This window comes from Arctopsyche grandis, chromosome 2 (genome assembly GCF_051622035.1).
Source record: "Arctopsyche grandis isolate Sample6627 chromosome 2, ASM5162203v2, whole genome shotgun sequence".
Classification (NCBI taxonomy): domain Eukaryota; kingdom Metazoa; phylum Arthropoda; class Insecta; order Trichoptera; family Hydropsychidae; genus Arctopsyche; species Arctopsyche grandis.
This window is the reverse complement of record NC_135356.1, coordinates 10,958,777-10,974,797: the sequence shown is the minus strand read 5'-3', so window position 1 is coordinate 10,974,797 and position 16,021 is coordinate 10,958,777. Positions and strand designations below refer to the sequence as shown.

Genomic DNA, 16,021 nt, shown 5'->3' with positions numbered 1-16,021 from the left:
ATAAATGCTATTCTGTTGCTTGAGTGGCCCGTATTTAAACCCAATTACCTGACTCTTATTTCAATTTAAAACCGAAAAATCAAGGTGGACGATAAATGGTCAAGCATCAAAAAAAAAAAAAAATAGCCAATGTTTGGGAATTCCGAGTCATATTGTATTTACACGATCAATCATAAATTGGGATTTATTTCAGTGAATTAAGATTTCGAAACATACTTAAGTAATTATAACTCTATAAAATTGCATTATGATACAGTTATTTTCTTTCTTAAATATAACATGTAAATTAAAAAGCAGAAATAGTAGATTGTAAGCAGAATATACTACGATGACAATTCATATGTGTGTAGCGGCTGGCGAGCTTTTCAGAAATAAAATTATTTTGTGGAGCGAATAGCTTGTTACAGGGACGAGGAAGAGATGATAAAAATTATAACCATTATTCTCAAATGCTTATATTATATTTTCCAAATAGCAGTTTTGTGTAAACAAGATTTAGGTAGACAAGTTTTGAAATTTTGAAAGGAGTATCTATACAATCAGAATGATATTTGAAAGTTTAGATTTGAATAGGATGTGTGATTGTAGAGTGTTGAAACAATAAAGGTTTTATTTGTTTATTTAAGATATAGCCAAGCTTAATAACTAATTATATTCAATCACACAAATAATAATATATACACATACATTCACATATGTACATAGATACATACACACTGTTTGAGATGTTACCTTACAGCTACCATAAGTTTATCAATATTACAAGTATATTTGTAATTTCATCTGGCAGCTTATTATAAGTAACAACACTTCCATACATACACGTTTTTCCTACTCTTATTTAATTTTAAATTCTGTGATTTATTGCTACCTCTAATGCTATATTTATGTAAATGTAACCCTCTGTGGTGACCGCCGGGGTTCTGGCAGTACCAATGCGATGCACGGTCAGTCACCGTTTTGCGGGAAGCATTCTCTTCGTCAGAATAAACAACACCGTCACTGTTGCACTCGCCTTCCCCCATACCTCTAATAAAATATCTATCGAAATACCTAGGTAATATTTTCTTATCTAACTTATAAATAAAAACCGACATATATATTTTCAGAGTATCATCAAATTTATTAAATACTTTAACACGGATCTTATACTAATATACCTATTTATGTGCATCTAAGATACTCTTCGTGGCTCTATTCTGTAATTTTTGTAGCCTATCTTAGCCTAGCCTACAGAAAAGATCGCTAGATTCGAAAGGATGAAAATCCACCTGGTCCATTCCGAAGTTGTCTATACAACGGTTGTTCCTTCGTTTTAGTAGTGATGTCCAGTTGTTCAGCTATATCCGCACCCGCTGCCACCAATTTTTATGTTACGGGGACAACTAGGAGATGGTGTAGAATATTATAGTCACAGATTTTGTCAAATGATTATATTCTTTAATTAGTACAAGTTTGTATTACAAGTTACTAGTCTCGAAGTGCTAGTTAGGCAGTTTAATCACAAGTGCCTTGTGAGACTCTGTTTGATCGCAAGTAACTATGTAGTAATCACAAGTTACTAGTAGGCAGTTTAATCACAAGACTGTTTGACCCCCGAATGGACTAAGTGGTCGGTAACGGCATTCGGTCACTTCCCGCTAGAGTTCTCAGAGCTGACAGCGCGAAAGCGTGGGACTGCATATCTAGTACATGACTATAACAATATGTAAACAAACAATAAGTAAACAAACGCATCGAGGAAGATGCAGTGAGCGACCTGCCTTTTATGTGCAGGTACTTAGGCCATATGAAGGCATTCTGGACGGAGTACTGGCAGTGCGTGGATATCCTTGATCACCCAATAAATGCTGTGAAGTGATTTTGGCCTTTTATGTGGATCCTCCACCCATCTCTACGTAACAATACCATTGACACATGCAACACTTTATAGGCCGGGTGATAGGTTTTGACCGTTTCCCGGTCTATGAAAACTCAGTTGGGTTTTGAAGAGGATCTTTATTGCTCGATTAATATGGTTCGGTGATTATTGGTTACAAAACGCTCGCCCAAAAGTCACTCTCTATAACGGAACATCTGGCAGCCAAAAAATCCATCATACTAACGATAACTATCTTACTAACGAGAACTCGAGTGCCAAATATTCCGTATTCGCGTTTTTCATGGCAAAAATTTTCTTTTGGGCGATCGCAATGTGACTAATAATCCAATTACCGATTAATACAGGTGTATTTGTTTGTACGGGGAAGTAGGTAGTTGCTTCGCCGGAATAAGCCAGGTCGAGCTCCTGAAACTCACTGACATCTGAGGACGATGCGCTGGTTTATATACTCGTTGATTGTGCAACGCGTAGCTCGGCTGGTGAGATCATGTTCTGGAAGATTCCTAAAGGGTCCAAGGTCTTCCTTTGTGTGCTGTGTTTGATGCGTTGTTAGTTGGCTCCTTGGGGGTTCCAGTGTACTCGTAATTGCGTATCTGGAGCGAGTTTATGGTGTCTTTGCCCTAGTTCGGCCTAGGATGTGTAAGACAGGGAAGGTATGTTGACCGTATCCCGGTCTAACGAAACACGTGTTGTGTAGTTTGAAAGAGGATCGTTTATTTTTGTTCAATTGGTACAATGGTTATTGTATGTACGAAGAGGTTTCTTCGGAGAAGTGATCTGTTTGAACTCCAGAGGCTCACTCTGCCGGTGGAGGTTGCTGCGTTGCTTTATAAACGTTTTGGGTTGAAGTGTGTCGTGTGCACATCTTTTGTTCTTGGTACTCGCGCTGCCCTAGTTATGCTGCGAGCGTGGTTTTATGGGTTCATACGCCTGGACGTAGTTCGTGGTTTTTATGGGTTCAGTGAGTTCTTCCTTTGTTTCCCAGATACGTGTATAGAAACACGTGTCGACCTTTTGACGAGGCGAGCGTGTGCCATGCGTTAATGACTTTCCTAGATATGTATGTGTCGCAGTGACCTGATGAGATCATTTCAGTTGTACTATATGCCTACGGATGACTTTCGTGTTCGAGCAGGATGTCATTTGTACAGCTTAAGTTCGATGAGGAAAATAGGTGATATCATCGACCTAGTTTCGTATAGTAAAAGTTGTACTATATTCCTACAACTTGAATGAATCTAAACGTTTTCGTGTAGTGGCAGTACTTTAAATGTCCAATTTGTATTTGAGTTGGATATTAGTTATTGTCGTTTGTTCGAAATGCAAGTGGCAAATATGTCGATCTCGGAATTCGAAATCGTGGATATAAAGAGTTTATTTTTTCATCCAAAGTAATAAATTATTTTCAATATCGTTATATTGTGTGTGGACGACCCCATTCTCAATTAAAAAATACAGTTTTATGTAAAAAACTGTATTTTAAATACAGTTTTTTTAAAAACGGTTTTTTTTCCAGAGGTCCTGGTTTTTTATCATCTCTAGTCATATCCTTTATAGTGTTTACTTTTTTTGTCTTTTACCATATTAATGTTTTATCTCATTATCTATACTAAGCGATTAGGCCCCGTGGACCTATCGGCTTCCGCCGTCTTCCCCATGTATTCTCATAAATAAATAATATATTTTGTAGAAAAACACCTGTTGCTTTGTTGTGTCTTAAATAAAATAGCAGTGAGATTAATTGACATCGTGTCTAGTGATGATTCGCAATAAAGAGCAACAGTTGGTTTTTGTACAAGTCATGCAGTAGTCGACCATTATATGGGTCACTGAAGTATTGATTAAAACATTTGGCCTTCAGTTAATATTTTATCGGCTAGCAACACAGAACTTTTTCACTGTCGGTTTCTCGTCAGCCACAGCTTGTCAGTCTACGACGTCACGATGTGTGCTTTAAAGCTGGACCCCACCATCTGCGAAGCTCTGCGATTGCTGCACTCTTCGAGCAGCGATTCTACCGACCAATTGCGTTCAGCTTTAGATGAGCTGATCGCTAAAATTGATCCATCGCGCACCATGGCCAACGTCTTGCCGAAGAAATATTTGGATATAGGGCGAGAGAAGGAAAAGGAACGCGAAAAGGAGAAAGATAAGGAAATGGATCGGGAAATGGAAAGGGAACGTGAACGTGATTGTGATGAGATTTCCCTGGAGTTGCTGGAATTGGAGCTCACCTGTGCTGTCTGTCGCCATCTAGCCATACAAGAAGGCAGCAAGCTTGTAGAATGCGATTTCTGCCATAAACTCTATCACCAGGTATGTATATATGTATATATATAATATAATATATATATGTAAAAACATCTGATTAAATCTCATGACAAAAGAAACTCAACCTTTGACTTTTCTAGGAGTGTCACAGTCCAATTATAAGCGAGACCGATGCAGAATCTGGCTGGCAGTGTATGACTTGTCTCGACGCTCTAGACTTCGACAATGCGAGCAGCATTAATTCTCCGCTGATGGTGATCGAATGTCCTTCGTCGTCGACTGCCAGCGGTTCGATGTCTCCGGAAAAAGCCAATTCCGTGAGCCCCCCGCCTCAAATCCCGTTGGACGAGCTGCCTACTCCTCCCAAGGTTGTAACACCGACTAAAAACATCATATCGGGCGATCAGCGGCTTCAGATTGTCAAAAAGAAGTCGAACAAGCATCGTGAAAATAAGCGAAAGAATAAAAAATAAACACATTGCAATTTTTGTTTAACGTTCAACTTGTATAATCGTAATGTTACATTTGGCCTCTTGGTGGTATATTCGGTATGTTGAGAAAATTGTGAAATGTAACAAGAAAGGGTAGCTCTGAAATACTACATTCTTTAGATTTAATTTAATTGAATGTTTCAAATTATCTAAAAAAAAAAAAAAAATATCAAAAATTAAATAAGTTTATTTGTGAAATTTACTAAATGTTTAAAATAAATAATTTAATCTCAAAATTGATGTAATATTTAATGTAACAATATGTCCTTACTAAAATGAAATATTTGAATCTCAAATTGATGTATTGTGCTAACTATTATTTATTGTAATGTTATATTCTGAATAATATCAAATATTCTAATCTCAAAATTGATGTAATATTTATTGTAACAATATGTCCTTAATAAAGTAAAATATTTGAATTTCAAATTGATGTATTGTGCTTATTGTTATTTATTGTGTGTTCCACGCTTCTGAGGGATTTCGTAACTACTCCTCGGTGCCTCCACATGCATGCACTAATCTGTCAAAAACTGCAGCCGTCGAGCCTGATCGCTTATATTTCATCGGGAGCAATTCAGTTCGTAGCTTTGAGATAAGATCCATGCACCAGACCTATATTTTCATGTTTCGTTTATATATAAAACATTGCTAATTGTTGAATATGAGTAAATTGAGTAATTGTTGAATATGAGAAGTGAAAAATATGGAATAGTACAAGTGATATTGTTTTGAGTTGCTGACTATCACCGATTAAATTACCAATGTATTGATAAGTAAGTAATATGTATGTACAATAGAACCACGATTATCCGTATTGTTAAAAACAAACACAAAGTTTACGATTTTGCTGCTTTGAAATGCATAACATAAAAATTCTAAAATATATATGTACCTAAATCTAAATTACAGGGACAAAATTAAAAAAAAACCTTTTATGCACAGTAAATACGATGATTTATTATGTTTTCAACACATTATACATAAACATATTCTTGAATATATATTATTTGGTTTGATTTTTAAATGCTTTTTATTATTACGAAATTATGTTCACAATACATCTTATATCTACATATTTTAATATCTACTGATCTACTGATCATTTTCTATTTTACAATTTAATTTTATTTGGTTAGTAATCATAGTATTATATTGTTATGTGGTACGATCTTACAACCTATGTATATACTTATGTATAATACCCTTTAACCTTAAGTTTGAACATCCGTTTCATTTTTAACTACTTATGATGTTATCTTTATTGCTATAGCTGCATTTTGTCCCACGATACGTGTAAACCCTAAAATATTATTATCACTATTTATCTCTATGATAAATTGTGTTTCTACTCATTAATGTCTCGATACTCTCAAAGGATACATAAATCAAATATTAAAACTGTCTTACACATGGATGTTGCTCTGTATCTTAATCACTTTGTTATTTACCAACATTCTGTGATTGGTTAAAACTTATCATGCTCATGTTAGATCTATTGAACCTCACTTGCGATCAAACACTCTAACTGATCACTTGCGATCAAACAGTCTTGTGATTAAACTGCCGACTAGTAACTTGTGATTACTACATAGTTACTTGCGATCAAACAGAGTCTCACAAGGCACTATTGTGATTAAACTGCCTAACTAGCGCTTCGAGACTAGTAACTTGTAATACAAACTTGTACATTAATCTCGTTTATATTTACTGCTAATTAAAGAATATAATCATATGACAAAATCTGTGACTATGTATAATATTCTACACCATCTCCTAGTTGTCCCCGTAACATAAAAATTGGTGGCAGCGGGTGCGGATATAGCTGAACAACTGGACATCACTACTAAAACGAAGGAACAACCGTTGTATAGACAACTTCGAAGTGGACCAGGTGGATTTGCATCCTTTCGAATCTAGCGAAAAATCCAACTACCAGAATCTTCTAAGCGGAGACTTCCGACGTCTAACTGGACAACTGACAAGAAAGCAGACAGTGTGCAGAGCCAATTCACAGTATGCAGAGAGAGCAGATCTACCATAGAATCTTCAAAGGAAACGGTGCAACCTGTGACGGTGACATCGCAAGTCCGTGACGCAGAACTAGCAGCACGTACGAGTACAACTCGAGATCCAAGCAGATCCAGCACTATGTGTATATCATCATCCAGTTTCATCAACAAAAAGGAGAAAGAGCTCAAAAACCTATTTACAATTGAATATATATTATAATATATAGATGACATATACAAAATGTTTTACAATGTAACAAAGATAAACAAATAATGTTACCGACGATTTATTTATGTAGATGAGATGTAACAAGTTCATTATAAAATGACGAATTCACTTTTAGATACCGTCCATATTAAAGATGAAGTGGAAACGATCCACCTTGAATTTGTTAGACCAGCATACAATGAAATCCATCCCGGCAAAAAGCTTTATGGATAAACCGTCATCTGATGTGGAACCCAGGGGGTTATGTTTGTATTCTTTAGAAAAGATGGACACGATAGAGGAGGGGCAGTAGATGTTAGATATGCGTTCAGCTATATCAGCGGCTTCGAAGAAAAGTGACTGACTGACTGACTCATGAATGGATTATATATGTCGCGGTATGAATGGACACACGTCAAATGTCAAATGTAAAAACGTAAACATTATGTCTGTTTGTGTGAGTGTGTGTGTGAGCTATCGACGCGACACCGGTGGCGAGTACTAGTAATTACGTCAATTCGGATGGGAAACTTAGATATGCAGCCAGCTTTGTCCCGAGGCCTCATAAATTTTGGTGATAATTTTTTTTTTACCATTTTTCGACCTCCCAGTCTGGCGCGTGGCTTTCTTTGAGACGAGAATTGGCAGTTTCGATTGAATCGAAATAAATAATTGAATCACTCAAAAGTCTTTCAGTCGCTTTTGATCAGCGAAGAAGTAACGAATGCGCGAAGAAAGAAAGCTCGATCTTTTGAGGTAACTGAAATGAAAAATCTTCCCATCGATTATAAATCTCACGACCAGGACAGATACCCAAAAAACCAGTACTGTCCTGGTAAAATCAGTACGAATGGTCATCTTAGTCAAAGGGCAAAAACCAGGTGCAAACCGGTTTTTGTATGAAAAAACGGGAGCATGCAGTACATATTACAGTCACTATTGGCGAGTACATATTGGTTACAAAAGCGACCGCTACACTTCTGTGGCGCTGTAAACTGGCGGGGAAATATAGCACGTGCACGACAAATTGCACATTGGCTGTGATAAGAGGCGACTGGTTTTGTGGAGGCAAAGCTTGGGGGCACGATCTTTACTGTGACGGTCGGGAAGGAAGTAAAGTGGATGCACCAACAAGGTCGAATCGGTGCCAATTTGTAGATGGCAATTCGTAAGGTCCCCAGTTTCATCAGCTCGAACCTATAATTATTAGTATATTTGAATTAGCTTTCGCTGGCAAGGGGCGTACAAATTTCTATTATGTCTAGAGCTTCGCACATGCATGATACATCACTATGTACATTCATATGTCTATCCATTGTATTAGAATTAGATGGGATCGATCTTATGATGATGAAATGGTAAATTTAAGTGTTTTCAAAATATGCATACTTTCTTGTTAGATAGAAAGTATTCGAATGGCAAATAATTGTTAATGGTTTTCTGTTACACTATCCAATTTTAAAAACTTTTTTTTCAATAATCCAAAAAAATATATATTTTTTATATTGTTCATATAAAGCAGCAAGATGCAAGTCAGATATACATACGAGCTCATTTACGAGTTTCTTTAAAAATTAAATAAGCATTAAAAATTAAAATTGTGACGATCAGATTTTCGCGCGCTTACACTGATCTCGCGTTGGGGAGCAGGTGGCGGAAAGGAATACGTTATCCGTTCTTCCAGGTGCGTTTTTTCCGTGGTGGGGGTCAAAGGGAACGAATTGACTGACCTGAGATGTCTCGTCGTTGTCGTGAAGTTCCTGATTAGAAGTCTTCGTCTCGTCTATAGATGCAGCGCAGCTGTTGTGAAGCTGGCTCTCGGGTCACCTGGTCTGTCTTCCAGCGGGTGACGCTTCTAGGGGCTTTCGGAGCGCATGGAACTCGGGGAGGGAGTTATGATGAACTCAACCGTCCCGCGGTTCTCCAAAATGGCTGATCTCTTGGCGCGTCTGCGATGTAGACGGCTTTAGAGAGATAGAGGGGGGGGGGGGGCACGCCTATGCCCCATGACAACCGAAGTGCGAATGCACGAGAAGCTCTCGTCTCCTGCTTTTCGCGGTAAAAACTCTCGGCCTGAGTGTGGCCACCCGAAACACTGGCTACTGTTACCAACTGATGGGATGGCTGGGAGGGTAATTGGACTATTCGTCACATTAGGGTGGTCACAAAGACAATTTTTGCCATGAAAACCGCGAATACACAATATTTGACACTCAAGTTCTCGTTACTATGATAGTTATCGTTAGTATGATGGACTTTTCGGCTGCCAGATGTTCCGTTATAGAGATTTTAGTGACTTTGCGACGAGTAATTTGTGACCAGAAATCACCGAACCGGCTGGGAGAACGCCACGCTAAAAAATGTAATTGTGGTGAGTTGCCGCTTAATATTTCACTATTGAAAATTCCAAACTAATGCCAATCAAAATATAATATGGTGAGTTGTCAATTAGCAGTCCAACATATTCAAAGCTATCTGCAACATTACATGTAATGTAATATTATTACATACATACATTTTTTCATTCATCAAAATTTCTCGAGAAATGAAAATCATCGAGGAATCAGACTAATCACAAATATATTTTTATTAATTATAGTAGGAAAAGCAAATTCCATAATGTTTTCCTTACAAGCATAGAAGTAGAATCCATAGAATGGTCATTGTTAACAAAAGTATCGTCTAAAAGCGAGTCATCGAAGAGAGAGAGACGGAAAATCAGAAGAGAGACAAGAGAGAGGGAGACGAAGTTTAGCAAACAATGAACAAACTCTGCCGCGCAGAGTTTTTGTAGCAACATTTTTGGAGACTGAGAGCGATTCATACAAGGCATATTAGCATTATCAATTATAAGAAATTAATAGGAATCGTTGTAATCAACTGCAGTATTCTCTCAAGAAACCTTCCATGATCACTCTTCATCGGAGGGCTAATGAAGGTCACGATCCTCCGGAATGAGGGAATCGATTGAAAAGAAGTAGCAGAAAGGGAATGTTTGATAGATTGTTAACTACTTCAATTTTAATACAAAAAAAATAAGAACCCTGTTATATTTCGATGTATTTTTTTATGCCGGCAATGGCACTTGGGCGCCCTGCGTATTTGTAGTAGTTTTAACTAATGTCAACACAAAAACTTAATATCAATATTGTATTATTTGTATCCAAATATTTTTCTATCGCCGTTGGCTACCATGAACTACTGCGTCGCGGCTGTCATTTCGCTATGTCAATAACGTTGTTTGTTAATAGCTTCCAAAAATTCCTAATGTGTATTTAAACCATTTCTAAATTTCCACAGCGTTTCCATTTATATACCATTGCACTAGTTGGCTTGGTAGAACAGTCTCAACAGTCATTGACATTTCACAATTAACATATCAATTCTAACAGGAAAGGGAAAAAATAAAAGGAATACACCTTTTCCATCGCATAATGATAACAATGTGAGCGGCTCATATTCAAACTATTCCTGTTTTTACCATATCTAAATTTTTTATTTTTTTCATATGTGAGAATTGAAATACAAATATTCTCGACTGTGGGATTTTTTTTGTAATAGTTTTCTTATATAAATACAATCTTAAGAAATAAAAGCTGAAAATCCAAAGAGCAACCATCATTTTTAAATTCTCATGTGAAATTTTACCTAGATCAAATTACATTTAATTAACAATCAACTAGAACAGACAAAATTTACCTTCAGTGTAACCGTAAAAATTACTTACAAAATAAAATCAAATGAGCCATCGAGGAAGTTCATTCAACAAATCATTCAAAAATTGACGTCTATTTCAAAAATAATTTTTATTCAAATTGTATCGCTATATTTGCTTTTGACTATTTATTTGCATGTTTGAACTTACATATATTTTCTCACAACATACGGCTTAATTTTAAAGCCAATGTATAAAGTGTTTGATTCCTGATTTTTATGTTCTTCTAGTTGTTACGGAATCAAAATTGACAATTACTTAAAGACATGTACGTATATACATTTTAAGCAAAATATTGCTAAAAGGCATCGAGCATGTGCTACAGTACATAATTAGTCAGCGTATAGTTATTGATCAGTTGAATTAATTAAGGGAAAATATATGTATTTTATTTCTACCAATTAGTAGTGAACAGAAAAAGCACCGAAGACGTGTTTCGATTAATTTACATTAACTATTTATCAACTATTTATTTACTTGTCTGTTGTAGGGCGAAATTAGAAATTCCACCGATTGACATGAATGAAAACGCACTGATCAATTTTCTATTCAAGACATGTGTTTTTTGCAATGGCCAACAACAACTGAAAAGCATACACAAAAACCACTTTGACAATGGACGACATGAAAACTATTCTGATATGTTGATAGCTTGTTTCAACATAAAGGTATTTTACTTAAATCGAATTACATTGTAAGTATGGCGCGATAACTGCGGTAAACATTGCTAATTGCTATGATTGTGTGTATATATGTATTCATGTAATCTATTTGCCGTAGCGTTCTTAATTATTAATATTGTTTGTATATGAACCGTATTTTATTTGATTTCAAGATGGTTAAAGGAACTGCCGAGCTTAAAATATGCAACGAATGTATCAAAGGCTTGAAAAGTGCTTGCAAATTTAGAGAAAATGTCGAATTGGCAAATATGTGTTTGAAAAAACATTTTACACCTGGTGAATATCATTGATAAGTATAATCATATATGTACATATAAGAGATCACAGTAGTTGGAATTAAAAATTCAAAGTAAAGACCATTGATTAGTAAAAGAGTGCCATTTTGGGCATACGTTTATTTCCGTTTTTTTTTTAGTCTGTTAATTATTGTGCTCTCTCTAAATTTCGGCTATCCAAATTGAGTCTGTCTAGTTATTTGTGTAAATATAATATAATACAAAGGTGTGTTTATTTATACCAGGGCTGTGGAGTCGGATCAAAATTTACCGACTCCGGATTTATTTTATGAATAGACTCCGTCTCCAAACTCTGACTCGCAACTCCAAACTCTGACTCGCAACTCCAAACTCCGACTCTTACTCATTGAAAGATTTTAGTAAGATTGACAACGTATGAAATTGTTAGTAATAAAAATAATAGCGATTTTTAAAATTTAAAAAATTAAAGGAATTGAAAAAATCACTAAATGAATTTCATACACAAACAAATCAATTTATTAAAAAAATTATCAGATAGAGGAAACATCGGTTTTGGCCCAAAACACATCAAGATGTATGCAATTCGAGGATTTTGTTTATAATGTAATTTAAATTCATGATTTTTTAAAGAAATTATTAAATTTCAATTTATTAGTCGAAATACTTTAATAAAATTAGACTCTAGTTGACGGTTTGGTGATTTTAGTCACTAAAATCTCGTTCACGGAACATCTGGCACCCAAAAACTATCAATCGAAATATTGCACTAACGAGAACTCGAGTTCCAGATGTTCCGTGATCGAGATTTTAGTGACTTGCGCGAGATCGCTTTTTGTGGAATAATCCATTTATCCTAGTTGACGCATACCTTAAGGTATTAACCGTTAACAATACCCGAAGGGATTATTAATACTATTAATTTTTACGACTCCGACTCCGACCATAGCCCTGGTTTATACTCTTATACTAATGGAACTGACTCATATTCGATGGTCTAATGCAGCGTTTCCCAAATGATGGGTCGCGACCCGGTACTGGATCGCAAAAAGCAAAATGCCGGGTCGCCAATTTCCTAAAATAAACAACAGCACACCTCTCATTAATAAATTATTGATACATTTGATTTCTTTATAGGTTCAGAGTAAAATCTTTTGTAATGTAACAGGCCGGAAGTATAGGCGATAACAAATTTATTGAGTCACGAAAGAGAAATATTAACCGATTGCCCGCGGCCGTCTTCTATGGAAGCTTTGGGCGACAAGTCTGTAGCACGGCTGTCTTCCATACAATTTCTGAACTTTGCATGGGATTTTGAGCCTTATATGCGCCTATTTCAACTGTTTTAAGGTTCAAAATTGGTTGAATATATTACTAAGAGTTGAATGCCGTCTATTCAATTTGCTTAAAATGAATATATACCAGTAAAAATTAGTTTTTTGTGGAACCATACTGAAACCTCGTTTATGTGACGTCACGTCTTCATACAATTATGAAGAATGATTATTTGACAATTAATCTAAAACTACGAGATATATTATGTATTTTATTGTTTGAAATAATACTTTATGTATTAATTAAAATATCTGGTTACTTGAGTAAATATTAAAATCTGTATTTAAGGTCGAAAACTTGATTGCCAAATTCGCGAAAAAGGTGCCGCGTACAGGGCTTGTTCGCTATATTTACTGCCGCAGGCAAATGGTTAAAATAATAGGGTCGCGGAAAAAATAGTTTGGGAAACGCTGGTCTAATTGATAAACGTAGTATGTGTCATGAAATTAAATATTTATTTATCATTTTAGTCAATACAAGTAAGAAATTGATTGATAGCGTAAATTATCCGTTTACCAATTTTCAATCGAAAAAAAATGAAAAAAACGACGATGACGACGACGATGACTATTCTTCAAGTGGAGAGGATGTAAAAACCTTCGAAATAGATTTCGATCCAAATTATAATGAATCGAAGTTTAACGATTCAAGCAATGCAGGCAAGAAAGATTCCTACACTAAAATAAAGACAGATGATGTTGAAGTTCCAAAGTCACAATCGTCGACTTCCCAATACAAAAAGGCAAAGGACCTGTCCGAGTTTCTTTGTCACGTTTGCGGCCGTTCATGTCTGAACAAAGACGGTCTCGCCAAACACATGGTGACCCACGCGGACAAACGGGTGGCGTGCAAGTTGTGCCAGAAGTCATACGCGAACAGCGGCAGTCTGAATCAGCACGTCCGGAGAGCCCACAAGGGCATAAAGACTTATTGCTGCACCATATGTCCGGAGAGGTTCAGCGACTATGTTGGCAGGAACATGCACCTGACGAAAGTACACGACCAGCCGTACAGAAATTACATTTGCCCAACGTGCGGCAAGACATACTACAGATCCTCGCGGCTCTCCATCCACATCAGACGGGACCACGACAAGTCGAAGAATTTCGCGTGCACCGAATGCGACAAAATGTTTTTCTCAAGCAGCGAATTGAAAATGCACACATTATCACATTCAAGTATTGACCGATCTTACATACATATAATTTGGAATTTGAGATTATACGTCAAGCTGACTTACGCATTCCTCAATTTTTCTTAGCCACTGGCCAATCAACGATTCGAATATAATCTAATCTCGTCATTGGGATACAAATCATTATTTTAATATTTTATTGACCAATTAATTAACAATGTCCATAAACACTCTCTTCTTTGTGTGTACGATACGTTTTCGCTTTGATATGAGATTTTTATAAAATACGTCAGTCAGCTCAGCGTTATCTACATATTTGCTGTTGCTTTAATAGAGTGTAATTTTTCAGGCGAGAGGAATTTCGAATGCAAGGTATGCAGGAAATCTTATGCCAGAAAGAAAACGCTCACGGAACATTTGAAAATTCACGCTAATATCCGATCACACAAATGCGATTATTGTGGAAAGGCTTTCGTACAAAAGTGTACACTGAAAAGTCACTTAAAAACTCATAGAAGGATGTAATATGATATGAAAAATGAATATTGAGACAGTGCTGAGTATTTTATATACTTTCTTTATGTTTACATTAGTGGCTTGTGTGCACATAGATAATTGTGCCCTCGGTAAAATATCGTGATTGGGATCAACGGAATTAATAATTTAAAGTTTAATCAATTTTTTTGAAAAAAATTCGTTGTTTTTGTCGACCAATCATGTTTTCAAAGTCATATGCCGCTTCTCTTTTTTACGATTCCAAGGGAAAAAAAAGAAACGGAACGTGTTAGTGAATATTCACATGCACGCGGGTACGAAGATGAATTTAATAATTGAAAAATTTGTTACTAGATACGTATTATTAACATATTTTGTTTTATGTATTAATAAGAAAGTTTCAAATAAATAATATGATATTTGTTTGTGATAACTTTGTTATTTAATTTATCTCAATTATTTTGTATATAATACTGTTGCGTAGGGGTGGGTGGAGGATGCAAATGAAAGGTAAGTCTCTTCACAGCATTTATTGGGTGATTAAGGAAGTCCGCGCGCAGCCAGCGCTCGTTCAAGAATGATCTGATATGGCCTAAGTACCTCCTTATAAAGGGCAGGTCGCTCACTACAGCTTCCATGACCTGTATATTTCTCCATTGTTTAGGCGCGTACAGTCTCACGGTCTTAGACACGTACAGTCTCACGCTTTCGTCTGGATTCTGGGAACTAGCGGGAGATTCCTCTCGGCCTAATCCGAGTTTCTTCATTGTCCACTTCCGAATGCACTTTAAGCGGCGTATAACCCCTGAATGCAATTAACTGGCGGCTCCTCTTTCCCACGCTACAATACAATTCTGGTAGTAAAATATACCGTGGTATAAATATTAATATTCAACAATTTTGAGTGAACAAATGCAGTTTTATATTTAAAAAAAAAAAATAACTATTTGAAGAAAAAGTTTTTTTTAGCAATGTTTGAATTTGAAACTAAAGCATTGAATGTACACATGTAACGAGAAATATGATATTATGGGAGCGAAAAGAGTGAAACTATGATGGTTTATGCGCGCTGTTTTTATGAAATACAGTGGGATGCCCCAACATAGTCGAATCAGTGCCAACTTTTAGGATGGTAACCCAGGTTCGAACATGCCGTAGGGTCCTCGCAGTACTCACCACCTAGTGATAACAATACAAAAAATAAATAATGTTACAATATCATGGGCCATCTGCTTTGGTGTGTGTGGTGCTGCCCCGAATCTGGTACTAAGTTCTGCTCGAGGTGGACGACAGATTCGGGACCGACTGTCGTGAGGGGTAGTCCAAGCTTGAACAGTGAGTCTTAGGCCTGGGTTGATGGTTGATGATATGCCGAAAGACTATTGAAAGCTGCGTTGTAGGGGTCACCAGATATGGTGGTGAAAGGAGTGACGGTGTGGTTTATACACAAGTGTTTATTGTGGCGGCCGGGAAGGAAGAAAAATGTGATGCACCAACATGGGCGAATCGTTGGCAACTCGTAGAATGGTAACCCGGGTTC

At 36.5% G+C, this 16,021-nt stretch overlaps 2 protein-coding genes across 2 annotated transcripts; both read left to right on the top strand.

Annotated features, from left to right (window-relative positions):
• The first annotated feature begins 3,747 nt into the window (after window positions 1-3,747).
• LOC143922698 (integrator complex subunit 12-like) lies at window positions 3,748-5,076 on the top strand. The gene is made up of 2 exons (XM_077446031.1): window positions 3,748-4,198; window positions 4,294-5,076. Exons 1-2 carry the CDS (start codon window positions 3,827-3,829, stop codon window positions 4,624-4,626), a joined length of 705 nt encoding a protein of 234 aa, XP_077302157.1. The 5' UTR covers window positions 3,748-3,826; the 3' UTR covers window positions 4,627-5,076.
• A 4,965-nt stretch (window positions 5,077-10,041) lies between these two features.
• On the top strand, window positions 10,042-14,913 carry LOC143922050 (uncharacterized). The gene is made up of 5 exons (XM_077445327.1): window positions 10,042-10,309; window positions 11,070-11,247; window positions 11,415-11,538; window positions 13,322-14,029; window positions 14,336-14,913. The coding sequence occupies exons 1-5, from the start codon at window positions 10,299-10,301 to the stop codon at window positions 14,509-14,511; spliced, it is 1,197 nt and encodes a 398-aa protein (XP_077301453.1). The 5' UTR covers window positions 10,042-10,298; the 3' UTR covers window positions 14,512-14,913.
• Window positions 14,914-16,021: the final 1,108 nt, after the last annotated feature.